The 14005-nt window shown below is 54.9% G+C and overlaps 1 protein-coding gene across 9 annotated transcripts in view; it reads left to right on the top strand.

Moving 5' to 3' along the window:
* Positions 1–14005, top strand: part of PC (pyruvate carboxylase) — a 107842-nt gene that overhangs the window by 73175 nt on the left and 20662 nt on the right. For 8 of the 9 annotated variants that reach the window (XM_003909497.5, XM_003909496.5, XM_017948237.3 and 5 more), the window contains 6 exons: positions 11279–11414; positions 11566–11750; positions 11957–12122; positions 12240–12385; positions 12544–12661; positions 12956–13107. In XM_003909497.5, coding sequence (XP_003909546.2) covers positions 11279–11414; positions 11566–11750; positions 11957–12122; positions 12240–12385; positions 12544–12661; positions 12956–13107 — 903 coding nt within the window. Of the gene's footprint in view, positions 1–2234; positions 3237–11278; positions 11415–11565; positions 11751–11956; positions 12123–12239; positions 12386–12543; positions 12662–12955; positions 13108–14005 lie in introns of those variants that run through there. The other variant, XM_009185549.4, reaches the window with a different exon arrangement.

Here is a 14005-nt window from a genome sequence, read left to right as displayed (position 1 = left end):
CCCCGAGTGCTCTGCCAAGAGCTCGTTCTTTCTGGTTCTGACCTGCTTTCGCTGGCAGCTGCAGAGCCCGGCTGGGGGTGGGGGCACAGCCTGGTGCGGGTGCTGGTGCTGGGGGCAGCTGGGCCCGTAGGAAGTAGATGTGTGGAGCTTTGTTGGTTCGGAGGTTCCTGGGGCCTCTTTCTGAACCACACTCCTTTCTTCTCTCCCCTCCGCTGCTCTCCAGCACACCTCTGAGGATTTGCTGAGGGACCCAGGCGCTCTGTTGGGCTTTCAGAACCAACTTGCCAGCCACCCGCCCCTGTAGCAGGGCCTGGCCTTTCCCTTCCTCTGCGGCCTCTCGCCTACTGCTGCCCTCTGAGGCTGCGGGAGACGCTGTGAGGACAGGAATATGTAGGATGAAGCGATGCGGGGCCTCAGCTGCAGCAGCTGTTAGGTGGTGCCCTGCCCTGGTCCCCAGCAAGGCTGCTCAGCACTGGGGCCACGTTGTCTGGAGCAAAACTTGGGCGATGACAGCCTGACAGCAGGATTCTGTGCTCCTTCTGGTTGCAAGAGGCATCCTGGGAGATGTAGTTCAGGTCTGAAGTAGTGGGATTTCAGGGACATTTTGATGATTTATTAGACAAATTGAAACTGCTTTGGCTTATCTGGGACATGTGACTGCCGGCATTGTTCGTCGGCTCTCAGTGGGAAACTCTGAGTGCCACTGGTGGCCCCGCTGAAGGCCAGGCCAGTGACAGACAGTTTTATCAGAAGTGGGGTTTTTGGTTTTGGTATTTTGGTTTCCAAGTGCCTGTCACACTGTATTCTTGATGAACGCTGTGGCTTACTCCTTTAGTTGGGTGAAGAGTCCATAAGCCAACTCTGTGGTCCGAGCTCCTGCTCTGGAGGGGGGCATACGAAGCAGGCTCCAGGCCGGCTCTGCTGGTGGCCTGGGTGTGTCACTTAATCCCACTGCACCTGGTTCCTTACCTGTACAGGGAGGTGATCAGGGGCTGTGAGGGTTACTGAGTGAGTCTGCGTGAAGAGCCACAGTGGCCCATGCCTGGCAAGGAGCACGGCTCTGCTGGGGTCACTGCCCACCACTGTGCCCCCCTCCGCTGGCACCGGCCAGGCACGCAGGTAGAGCTCAGTGTGTACGTGTTGTGTGCTGTGGAAGCGGCAGCTCTTATCAGGAGCGGGGCAGGTGACAGCCAGGCCCTTGCCCTGCCTCAGTTGTCATAGGTGCCTTCCTGACCCCCTTCTGGAAGAGGAATGCTGAGTTATTGATCTGAAGCTGAAGCTGGGAGGGAAATGGAAGCTGTGGAGTCACCCGAGAGGCAGCAGGGGAGGAAGCAGGTGCCCCACACACTACTGGCTTCACTGTGGCTCATTCTTGCTTGCAAGGAGTTATTTACACGTCCCAAGTGACAGTCAAAGCTGTCTTCTTTCCTGGTCTCTTATGCACAACCCGAGGCCAAGAAAAGGGATCTGTCAGCTGGCATTTGCAGAAAATAGCAAATGGGTCCCTGGGCTGTCAGCTCTCGGGAGAGGAAAGCAGGGTGAAGGATCTTTGGGTGATGGTGGTTGGTTTGCTCTCACTCACTCACTACTGTTTCCCCGTTTCTGAGGTCAGAAAGGGAGAGCTTTGCTTGTGTGTATCACCAGCAGCAAGCAAGACAGTGGCATCCCCTGAGGCGTGTAACTGTAACCTGAGCTGGTTGCTGGGCCTGGCAGCATCCCAGAATGCCCCTCACACCTGGGGCTCTAGCAGCCTCCCTTGAAGAGTTGCGGCTCAGCTCTAGGGAGCAGGAAATGGCTCTGTGGGTTCTGTTAGTAAAGCCCTCTGCATTTCCAGGGAAGCTTCTCCGCCAAACTTGACAACCTTGAGGACTTCTTGATTGCCATCCACCAACCAAATACCCAAAAGCAGGGCACAGCATGGGACCGCAGAGGGAGCCTGGCCCCAGCGGTTGCTGCTCCCTGCTCCCTGTGCCTGGCCATCACCTATTCTTGTGCCCTGCTGTGAAGATGGCAGGAAGTGCCTGGAATAGTGCCAGCCAGAAGGGCTGCAGGCTGGTGGCACTTTCTGGGAATGTGCCATTGTGAGGTGAGAGGTTGGCATACTCCAGAGTGTCTGGGCTTGGTTTCGTACAGCCTGGGGACCGGGAGTGTCACTAATGGCAGAGGCAAGGCTTCTGGGGGGTCTCAGGAAGGCCGTCTCCCACCCTCTGCTGCCACTTCCTTGAGTCTCCATAGGCGTCTCCAACTGCAGGGGTTCCTTCCTCTATACCTCAAGTGCTGTGCAGAGGCCCCTGCTCCCTTCAGCTTTGGGGAATGGTCTGGTATTGGGGAGCAGGGGGAGTCTGCCCACCCAACTCCTCCCTTTGAACCATCCCAGACCCCTCAAACTCAGCACACCCAGAGTCAGCTTATTCCACCACAATCTTGAAGACCCTGCTTCCCGGAGAGAGGACAGTGTGAGGTGGCCATGCCCATCTTACAGTGCGGTTTCTCCCAGCCATTGCTGATTCTGGAAAGGCCTGGGTTTCAGAGCTGGGAAGGCAGTGCCATTTGATAAGGAAAAACTGGGTTAACCAAGTTCTAGGAAGGGTGCAGGCACCCTGGGAATGCAGTGGTGGTTCAGTTCATCAACAGACATCGGTGTCTGTGGGGCCCCATCTGTACCTGGCATTGTGTGAGGGTCAGGGAGAGACAGGTTGGTGGCAGGGGTCTTGTGTGACCACAGCGGTGAGCTCAGCTCCCGGGCCATGCCTAGGTTCTGAGGAGCAGAGCGGCCCTCACCCTCCGTCATTCACAAGCAGCTCCTGACAGCCTTTCCCGGCCCCACGCTGGCTGCTGGCCGCCATTTCCGTGTCTGTCGCCTCACTCGGCAGCACATCCCAAGTCCACCACAGAAACCTGCCCTCCCCTCTCCGGCTGCCTCCTGCCTCAGACCTCCTCCCTCATCATCTTGCCGGGTCTCTGGGGGGCCGAGGGAGCAGGCTGTGGGCTGTGGATCAGCTCCTCTCTGCATGACCCAACCTCTCGCCTCCCTGCAGCCGGTGGCCCATGCCAGCCTCTAGACCTCAGGTTCACTGCCTCTAGGCTCACTGGTGCCCCTTCCCCTGATAGCAGCCCAGGCCTCAAGCAGCCTCATGTTGGGAAACTTTGTATTCTGGGCCAGTGGCCTCAGGCAGAAGAGCAGCTGGCCGTAGCTCCTCAGACACCCTCCTCTGTGCACTGAAGGCCGGTGCAGGGTGAGTGCTCTGGGACAGGTGCCCCCATCTCTGCAATACCTGACACTCCTAACTACTTTTGTCTGGGGTGGGTCTTCCTTTGCAGAGGAATGTTGGGGGCAGGTTTCTGCACTGGCAAAAGCATGCAGTGTCCTCGGGCCTGTGTGTTTGCTCCGAGTGTGTGTGGGCATCGCACCCGCTGGCTCCCCTATTCAGTGAACTCTGCTAAGCATTGGGTGTGTGGTCAGCCTGGCTTGGTGGGTGGGCTCCCCGTGCTGCCTTCAGACCAGGACGGCCTGGCACAGGTGCCTGTGGGGAGATCAGCATGGAGCTGTGTCGTGGTGCGAGTGGGAGGGTGCGAGTGTGTGGGCCTTCCAGCTGTGTGGGGCCGGGCGCTTCCTCCCTGGCCCTCCGTTCATCTGGGAGGGGAGGGAGTTGGGAAGTTAGTGACAGCAGCTGAAGTTTATCACCCAGGCATGGCGCTTCGGCTGCACTGTCTCAGTCGACACCCAGGATGACCTGCTTAGGGTGGGGCGGCTGAACCCCGTTTTACGGATACGAAAGCTGTGGCCTCAGAGGTGCCCAGACCATGGAGCGGGGGAGCCCCCAGCCAGTGGACTGCGGGCCTGCCCTGGGCTGTGCCCCACAGGAGGCTGCTCTCTGCTCCACTTTTCCCTGCTCTGACTTCAGCCAGAGAGCCCTGACCTTTTCCCTTCCATAAACATCTGCCTGGCACGCTGCCACCCGAAGAGCTCCCGTACCCGGGGACAGTCCTCTTGGTCTCAAGTCTAGGCCTGCTTTTGCTTCCCCCTGAGGGACACAAGGACTCACAGAGGCATTTCTGTGCCCCCCCACTGCCCACAGCCTCCGGCTCTTGGTGGAGTGGGACTGCTAAGGAATCCTTTACCCACCACGAAGAAATGAGGATCCAATGCAAGAATGTGCGTGAGAGGGGCCGCCGAGGCGGCTGGTGATGTGTCAGCACTCCATCATTTTCCTGCCTGAGCTCAGGAGACACTTGGTGGCCACACTGTGGGGCAGGGTGCAGCCTTCCAGAGGCTCTGGAGGTGACCGGCCTTTGGCATCTCTTCTGAGGAAATCTCTTTCTTTGCCTGGAAAAGGCAGTGGGGAGCGAGTGTGGTGGGGAGAGGGGAGGAGAGCAATAAAAATGACCTGTTTACCCACAAACCATGGGTGAGTGCCCCTGTGGTTGCAGGGTAAACCCACCCAGGTGGGAGCAAAGAACTGGGGCCCCCCAGAAAAAGCTTGAAACTGCCCTGGAGGTTTGAGAATCTCAGTGCCAGTGGGCTGCTGCCAGCTGTGAGGCCGCTCACCTATAGGCAGACCAGCAGGTGAGGAGGGAGAGGGTGCTAGGCTCCCGGGAGACACACTGCCAAGTCCTCCCACCCGAAGAGTTGGTGTAGCGGGAGCTCCCTTTGCCTTTTCCTGCGGAGCTCTTCCTGTCCCTTCTGTATATTTCTTTTTTTTTTTTTCTAATTATAAATAATGCATCCCCAATGGAGAAAATATGGAAATTTTCCATATGGAAATATAGAAAAGCATAAAGAAGGAGGAAAACACAACTCTACAGCAATCCCATAACACGTGGGAGTGAGGAGGGTGGCATGTGAACAGTCCTACAGTTGTTGCCATTGCTTTAAAAAAACTTCATGAGATCATGTTGTTTACCATTAAATCTTCTTGGCTTCACATTACATCACAGGCATTTCCCATGTCATCAAAACCTGTGCAAACACGTTATTGTTAATGGTTACATAATGTCTGTAGGAGCCAGGGTGTGGAATCTTTAAATTGCTTCTCATGATTTGCTGTTGTAAATAATGCTGTTTTGAACATCTTTCTGTGTACATCTTGGTTGCCATTTTGGAATATTTCCTGGGGTTAGATTTCTGGAATAGTAATGACTGGGCCCAGGGGCACAAATATCTTTTTTTTTTTGAGATGGAGTCTCGCTCTGTCACCCAGGCTGGAGTGCAGTGGCACAGTCTTGGCTCACTACAAGCTTCACCTCCCGGGTTCACGCCATTCTCCTGCCTCAGCCTCCCGAGTAGCTGGGACTACAGGCACCCACCACCACAGCCGGCTAACTTTTTTGTATTTTTTAGTAGAGATGGGGTTTCACCGTGTTAGCCAGACTGGTCTTGATCTCCTGACCTCGTGATCCACCCCTTAGTCTCCCAAAGTGTTGGGATTACAGGCGTGAGCTACCGCGCCTGGCTTTTTTTTTTTTTTTTTTTTTTTGAAACGGAGTCTCGCTCTGTCACCCAGGCTGGAATGCAATGGCATGATCTCGGCTCACTGCAACCTCCGCCTCCCAGGCTCAGGCAACTCTCCTGCCTTAGTCTCCCAAGTAGCTGGGACTACAGGCGCCCACTACCATGCCAGGCGAATTTTTGTACTTTTAGTAGAGACAGGGTTTCAGCATGTTGGCCGGGGTGGTTTTGAACTTCTGACATCAAATGATCTGCCTGTCTCAGCCCTACAAAGTGCTGGGATTATAGGCATGAGCCACTGCGCCTGGCCGGGCATAAATGTCTCAAAGGCTGTTGATAAGTTTTGCAAAGAGCTTCCCAGAGAAGCTGCCCTGATGCTCAGCAGTGCCTGTGGGCCGCCTCCTGAAGGCCTTCCCAGCGCTCAGCACTGCATTACAAATTTCCCAGGCTTTGTAGAGGGAGTGGCACCTCATCGCTGTATTCTGAATCTCTTGCTTTCTCATGGGTTCAGGAGCCACTTGTGTTTGCTGTTTTGTTGCTGTGCTTGTCCCGAAGGCTCCCCTCGCCTCTTCCTGCCTTTGCCCTGTGTGGTAACTTGAGCTCTTTTGACACGGCCTTTCCCAGCGCTGAGCAGAGTAGACATTTGGTGCCCAGGAGGAGGGTGAGATTTACACCCCACGCCTGCTCTCTGATGCCAGTGCCGCCTGCTCCCAGCTGGGAAAGACCTGTCCTCCTCGTGGGCGGCATCTGATAACCCACCTGGAGCAGGGCTTAGAGGATTGTAGATCTGCCTTTGGGAGATAGCAGGGTGATAACGTCTGATGTCCATCCTGCTCTGAGCAGGGTGTGTCTCCACACCTGAGTTCCTCACTGGTGCTTCCAGCACCTCTTGAGCAGCAGGTGCTGGGCCATGCACTCCCTAAGGTTATCTCCTCCAGCAGTATTAGCGGTGGGTTTGGTTTTTTTCACTTGTCAATTTGAAATGATTTCAGACTTCCAGTAAATTTGCAAGAGTAAGACAAAGAATTCTCATACCCCTGACCCCAGTTCTCCCAATACTAGCATTTGCTTCATTGTTCTCGTTTTTCCCTGAACCACGTGAGTGGGTGTAAATTGCAGGCGTGGTGCTCCTGGACCCTTGAGTTCCTCAGTGTTTTTCCCTAAGAATGAGGATGTTCTCTAACATAACCACAGTCCAGTGATCAAGATCAGGAAATTGACATCAACGCAATCCTCTTCCACTTGCAGACCTTATTTAAATTGTATTGTTGTCCCCTGATGTCCTTTTAGCAACAGAAACCCAGATCCAATCCAGGATTGTGTGTGGCTCTCGCCATTGTTGCTGTGGCCTCCTTTCCTCTGGAACCGTTCTTGTGTCTTTGTCTCTCATGACCTTTGACATGTTTGAAGAGTCCAAGCCAGTTATTCTGTGGAATTTCCCTGAATTTGAGTTTGCCCCTTGCTTTCTCGTGATTAAATTCGGGCTGTGCACGGTGGCAGGAGCCCCATCAGGAGGTGCGTGGTGTCTCTTCGGTGCTAGTGAGGTTAACCTTCATCTCTCGGCCACCGTGGTGTCCGCCAGGTTTCTCCACTGTGCAATTAATAAGGACACGGTATATTTTAGAAAGAGGAGCCCAGAGCCCAGCAACGTTACTCTACCCACGTTCACCATAACTGGGTGTGACCTGGGTGCCTTCTGGTCACCGCAGTGGCCCCTTCCCAGACCCCATCTTACCCTGCCTCTGGGAGTCATGCTCCGCCCAGCTCGTACCCCATCCTCCTGAGAGCTGCTTGCTTCTGCCCAGCGACCTGTGCGTCCCTCTCCTCCAGGCAGCCCCCCTGGGTTCCTTCTTGGCTCTTCGACCAGACTCTCAACTCCAGTGGGCCCGAAGGCACAGGCCTGACCCACTTCTCCCAGGTTGTTCGCTCCCTGGCTTCAGACACCACCGCGCCTGTGATGCCGCCCAGGGTCTTGGCCCTGCTCTTCCCCTTCTGTGAGCTTGCCTCACTCTCAGCCCCACCTGTTCTGTCTTGCCCTTATAGCCGGAAAAGTCATCTCCACGCACCCATTCAGGGCAGGATTTCTTCCTCTACCTTGCTTTCTATGGTGGGTCTCTCGACGAATCTTGTCTGTCATACCCCAGACATTTCCCCAGCCCCACCCATGGCTTCCCCCTGTCAGAGGCTCCGTGTCTCTCAGCTCAGGCTCTGAATTGCCCCAGACATGCGTCATCTGCCAGACCCCGCTGCTCGCCAGTCCAGAGAGAGCCTTTCCACTGTGCATTGATCACGTCCCTCCTGTCCTGTCCGTGACTCAAGGGAGGCCTTGACCGGGCCCTGTCCATGGCTGCAGCCCCACCTCAGGCCACGGGCTCACATTTCCCTCTCTCGGGACAGCACCAAGCCTGTTCTTCCTGAGAACTTCGCAGTCGCTATCCCTTCTTCCTGGAGCTTTCTCTGCGGATCTGTGCATGGCCAACTTCTTCTCCCCATCCAGGTCCCAGCTTCTGTGTCCCCGCCTCCGAGAGGCCTTTTCTAATATCCAGCCCCCAAACCCCTGCATCCGCCCCAGATAATTCGCGAAATGTCACCTGTTTCTTATCTTCCAGGCTCTTGTGATCTGAAATGTTCTTATTTGTGTCTTGTTTTTCTTTGCTTTGCTCCTTTCACTGCCATTTATATTCCGTGAGCAGAACCCTTCCCTGTTGTGTTCTCGACTCCTGAGGCCTAGACTGTGCCTGGCATAGGGTCTGTCCCCATTGGGGTTTTCTCTTTCTCTCCCCTGGCTGTGGGTCTTTCCTCCTCCTCCTTTTCTCTTTCTTCTACTTACTTCCTTATTTCTTCTCTTTTTTTTCTTCTGTCTTTATTTCCCTTTTTCCATGTTGTTCGCTATAATATGGCACTAAGGTTTTTGCAATTTTTTTTTTTTTTTTGAGACGGAGTCTCACTCTGTCGCCCAGGCTGGAGTGCAGTGACCTGATCTCGGCTCACTGCAAGCTCCGCCTCCCAGGTTCACACCATTCTCCTGCCTAAGTCTCCCAAGTAGCTGGGACTAGAGGCAGCCGCCACCACGCCTAGCTAATTTATTTATTTATTTATTTATTTATTTATTTATTTAATTTTATTTTTTTGAGACGGACTCTCACTCTGTCGCCCAGGCTGGAGTGCAGTGGCCGGATGTCAGCTCACTGCAAGCTCCGCCTACCGGGTTCACGCCATTCTCCTGCCTCAGCCTCCGGAGTAGCTGGGACTATAGGCGCCCACCACCTCGCCCGGCTAGTTTTTTGTATTTTTTTAGTAGAGACGGGGTTTCACCATGTTAGCTAGGATGGTCTTGATCTTGTGACCTCGTGATCCGCCTGTCTCGGCCTCCCAAAGTGCTGGGATTACAGGCGTGAGCCACCGCATCTGGCCGGTTTTTGCAATATTTGTTTCATTTCTTGAGTACGTTTTTGTGTTCCTTATTTAAAACAAAATGGCTAAGTGTTTTAAACTTTTTCTAAGAAATGAATCAGATGGGCTGGGTGTGGTGGCTCACGCCTGTAATCCTAGCACTTTGTGAGGCTGAGGCAGGTGGACCACGTGAGGTCAGGAGTTCAAGACCAGCCTGGCCAACATGGTGAAACCCCATCTTTATTAAAAATACAGCCAGGCGTGGTGGCTCACACCTGTATCCCAGCACTTTGGGAGGCCACGGCAGATGGATCACCTGAGGTCAGGAGTTCGAGACCAGCCTGGCCAACATGGTGAAACCCCATCTCTACTAAAAATACAAAAATTAGCTGGGTGTGGTGGCAGGTGCCTGTAATTCCAGCTACTCGGGAGGCTGAGGCAGGAGAATCACTTGAACCCGGGAGGCGGAGGTTGCAGTGAGCCAAGATCACGCCATTGTACTCCAACCTGTTGGCACAGCAAGACTCTGTCTCAAGAAAAAAAAAGAGAAAAGAAAAGAAACAAAACAAAAGCAAAATTAGCTGGGCATGGTGGTGCACGCCTCTAATCCCAGCTAGTTGGGAGGCTGAGGCAGGAGAATTGCCTGAACCCGGGAGGCGGAGGTTGCAGTGAGTGGAGATCATGCCATTGCACTCCAGCCTGGGCAACAAGAGCGAGACTCTGTCTCAAAAAAAAGAAATGAATCAGATGGTTAGATGAGGCCCAGATGCAGGGGTGAAAAGAAAAGAAATGAATCAGATGCTTGATGAGGCCCAGATGCAGGGGTGAAAAGAAAAGAAATGAATCAGTTGGTTGATGAGGCCCAAATGTAGGGGTGAAAAGACTGCATCTGGTTTGGCTTGGGCTCTGCGCTGGGCAGCTGTCTTTTTAGTCTCCACTGCACCTTGGTTTCCTTCATTTTACAAATGAAGCACTGGCCAACCTCTGAAGCCTCTCTGCATTCAGGGATATAAGTTGTCATCAGTTGATTTAAATATATATATATATATATATTTTTTTAAGATGCAGTCTTGCTCTGTCACCCAGACTGGTACAGTGGTGCAATCTTGGCTCACTGCAACCTCCAACTCCCAGGGTCAAGTGATTCTCCTGCCTCACCCTCCCAAGTAGCTGGGATTACAGGCGTGTGCCACCACGCCTGGCTAAATTTTGTATTTTCTGTAGAGACAGGGTTCGCCATGTTGCCCAGATGGGTTTCAAACTCTTAAGCTCAAACAAACCTGCCTTGGCTTCCCAAAGTGCTGGGTTTACAGGTGTGAGCCACCGTGCCCAACCTGAAGTATTATACTTTTTTTTGTTTGAGAAAGAGTCTTGATGTCACCCAGGCTGGAGGGCAGTGGTGCAATCTCAGCTCATTGCAACCTCTGTCTTCTAGGTTCAAGCGATTCTGGAGTACCTCAGCCTCGAGTAGCTAGAATTACAGGCGTGTGCCACCATGCCTGGCTAATTTTTGTATTTTACCCAAAGTAGAGACAGGGTTTCACCATGTTGGCCAGGCTGGTCTTGAACTCCTGACTTCAGGTGCTCCTCCCACTTCGGCCTCCCAAAGTGCTGGGATTACAGGCGTGAGCCACCGCACCTGACCTGATACTTTTTTTGAGAATGGTCGCTCATCACCAGGCTGGGTGCAGTGGTGCGATCTCCCCTCTGCTGGCTCTGCTCCGCCACCGTTCCTTATGGCACTCTCAAACCTCCGGACTGGCCTTGCCATGACTACGCTTCATTACAATTTTGTTTCCTTTGGCACTGTTTAGTAGAAGAGATGGGGTTTCACTGTGTTAGCCAGGATGGGCCGACCTGATACTTTTAAAAGTTATAGTGCATTTTATGCTGGGCACGGTGGCTCACACCTGTAGTCTTAACTACAATGCACTCCCAAATATCCCTTTGCAGATTCTACAAAAACAGTGTTTCCAAACTGCTGAATGAAAGGGCTTGAATGAGATGAATGCACACATCACCCAGGCACCATTGTCTAGGAATGGCTTCCTTCTAGTTTTTATCCTGGGATATTTGCTTTTTCACCATTGACCTCAATGAGCTCCCAAATGTCCATTCGCAGAATGGACAAAAACACTGCCTCAGGAGGCTGGGGCGGGAGGATCATTTGCCAGCAGCCTAGGCAACATAGGGAGATCCTGTCTCTACAACAAGAAAGTCACAGTTAGAACATCAGGGTGAGCCGGGGGCTCCATTTCGGTTTGGATTTGCTCCCTTCTCTAGAGCCAGGAAATGTTGGGCTTGGCCAGGCATCCAGGAGGTAGATGGTGCTGGCCTTTCTGTGGGGCCACTGTGGGGTTGGGGAGGGCCCTCACTCATTCTGGGGAACCTCAGTGCTGAGGCTGCACTAACCTGGGCTCTGACTTCCCTCCCCAGATGCTGAAGTTCCGAACAGTCCATGGGGGCCTGAGGCTCCTGGGAATCCGCCGAACCTCCACCGCCCCCGCTGCCTCTCCAAATGTCCGGCGCCTGGAGTATAAGCCCATCAAGAAAGTCATGGTGGCCAACAGAGGTGAGCACCAGTGGGGCCGGTGAGAGGAACTTTGTGGCCAGCCCCAGGCTTGGCGTTCCTCTCCCACTCTGCTCCAGGCCCTGGCTCCCCACTCCCCTTTCCGCTTCTCCTAGGACCTAGGAATCTAACTTCTCATTTCTTTGCCCTCTAGGTGAGATTGCCATCCGTGTGTTCCGGGCCTGCACGGAGCTGGGCATCCGCACCGTAGCCATCTACTCTGAGCAGGACACGGGCCAGATGCACCGGCAGAAAGCAGATGAAGCCTATCTCATCGGCCGCGGCCTGGCCCCCGTGCAGGCCTACCTGCACATCCCAGACATCATCAAGGTGGCCAAGGTGAGCCCAGTGGCCTGGCTGGGCCTGGACAGCAGGGACCAGGGAGTCTTAGTTGCCGCAGGGGTCTCTTGAGGCTGGTGTGCTCAGCGTCTCTGGGCATGGGTGGGTAAATGGATGGAGCTCAGCAGGTGAGGCAGGGGAAGAGGCTGGCCGAGGCCTTGGAAGGGACTGAAGGGTACCGTCCTCTCTCTGACTCCCACCCGCAGGAGAACAATGTGGATGCAGTGCACCCTGGCTACGGGTTCCTCTCTGAGCGAGCGGACTTCGCCCAGGCCTGCCAGGATGCAGGGGTCCGGTTTATTGGGCCAAGCCCAGAAGTGGTCCGCAAGATGGGAGACAAGGTGGAGGCCCGGGCCATCGCCATCGCTGCGGGTGAATATAATGGGCAAGCAAGGGGTGGCCACGCAGCTCCTGGAGAGGGTCTAGCAGGGAGAGGTGGCAGGGATTCCTGCCCGTTACAGAGATTCCCCCACACCTCTCCCCCAACAGGTGTCCCTGTCGTCCCTGGCACAGACGCCCCCATCACGTCCCTGCATGAGGCCCACGAGTTCTCCAACACCTACGGCTTCCCCATTATCTTTAAGGCGGCCTATGGGGGTGGAGGCCGTGGCATGAGGGTTGTGCACAGCTATGAGGTGAGTGAAGATGCCCAGGGCTGGGAGCAGGGCAGGGCAGCCTGCTGTGGGAGCAGGGGTGGACCACTCAGGGATCTGGAAAGTGGGTGGGGTTCGTGGCAGGGGAGAGGTAGTGCCGTGGGGTCCCACGTCTGCCTGGCCCCCGCCCGCCCTCACAGGAGCTGGAGGAGAATTACACCCGGGCCTACTCAGAGGCTCTGGCCGCCTTTGGGAACGGGGCGCTGTTCGTGGAGAAGTTCATCGAGAAGCCGCGCCACATCGAGGTGCAGATCTTGGGTGAGTGGTCCTGATGCCCCGCCTGGGGCAGCTGGAGGCAGGAGCTGAGAGGTCCAGTCCTGGTGGGGTCACAGTGGCTGGCCTTGAGGACAGAGGACTCTGGAAAGTGGGCTCTAGGGGCCGAGCTGGCAGCTGGTCCTTGCAGCCTTGGTGGTGCTGGTGTCTCTCCTGGCAGCCTCTGTACTGCTGGCAGCCAGTACTGACTGGCCACAGTGGTTATGTGGGGTTGGTAGGGGCATTTAGGAGGCGTGTAGATTCCAGGAAAAGCTGAGCCCAGTTTACCTCCCTCCCCAGGGGACCAGTATGGGAACATCCTGCACCTGTACGAGCGAGATTGCTCCATCCAGCGGCGGCACCAGAAGGTGGTCGAGATTGCCCCCGCCGCCCACCTGGACCCGCAGCTTCGGACTCGGCTCACCAGCGACTCTGTGAAACTCGCTAAGCAGGTGAAGGGTGGGCTTCCCGTGGGGACAGGAGCCTGTGCTCACAGGCCGGCAGGCTTCTCAGTGGGGCGTTGGTGGGGGAAGGGGAGAAGAGGGTGAAGGACTCTCTCAGGGGCCAGAAATGTGTCCATGGCATCCTTTCCATGTGCATTTGAGGCACCTGGCCCAGAGGCCAAGCTTAGAGTCCAGGATGGCTGAGAAGAGGGAGGGAAGGAGCCCCAGCCGCCTCCTCAGCCCTGCTGCTACACAGAGCTGGCTTCTCTGTGGCACCGGCTCATCCCTGTCATCAGGAGAATGAGATTCCGTGGATTCTGTCAAGATTGAGGGCCATTATAAAGGCAGTCCCCCCTCACGTGCTTCTGTCTCCTACATCGTGTGTATTATGATCTGTTTCCTTGCTGTGCACCCTCTGCCCATCTCTGCTCTTCTGGGAGCTTTGGTCAGGGGGTCCTGGGCTGTGGAGGAGGCTGAGGTAAGCTATCTCCCACAGCAGCCTGCCCTAGGCCTGGCCTGGAGAGCATCTGCTGTGGCCAGGCATGCAGCGGGGTCCTGCCCACTCTTCTTGCCCGGCCTATAGGCAGCGGAGGATGCTGTCACCTCCCCAGGCTGAAGGCCGGGATGTGCGCTCTGCAGCAAGGCCTCAGCCACAGCTAACGCGAGGCATTGACCAGGGTCACGTTTAGAGCTGAGGTTTGGTTTACCTCAGGAATCAGGTCTTATTCACTGGCTTATACTATTTCACATTTCATAACAGGTTTGAGGGAGGTGATTCAATCTGGTTTGTGGTTTTGGTGGGGCCAAAAGTGAAACTGGAATTAGGGCTGAAACTTGAGTTAGAGTCATTATCTGTTGGTACCTCTCAAATGAATTTCTTTGGGTGGTGGTGGCGGCCAGAGGTGAC

This window comes from Papio anubis, chromosome 12 (assembly GCF_008728515.1).
Source record: "Papio anubis isolate 15944 chromosome 12, Panubis1.0, whole genome shotgun sequence".
Taxonomy (NCBI): domain Eukaryota; kingdom Metazoa; phylum Chordata; class Mammalia; order Primates; family Cercopithecidae; genus Papio; species Papio anubis.
The sequence above is the reverse complement of the archived record's forward strand: the minus strand, read 5'-3'. Positions and strand labels throughout refer to the sequence as shown.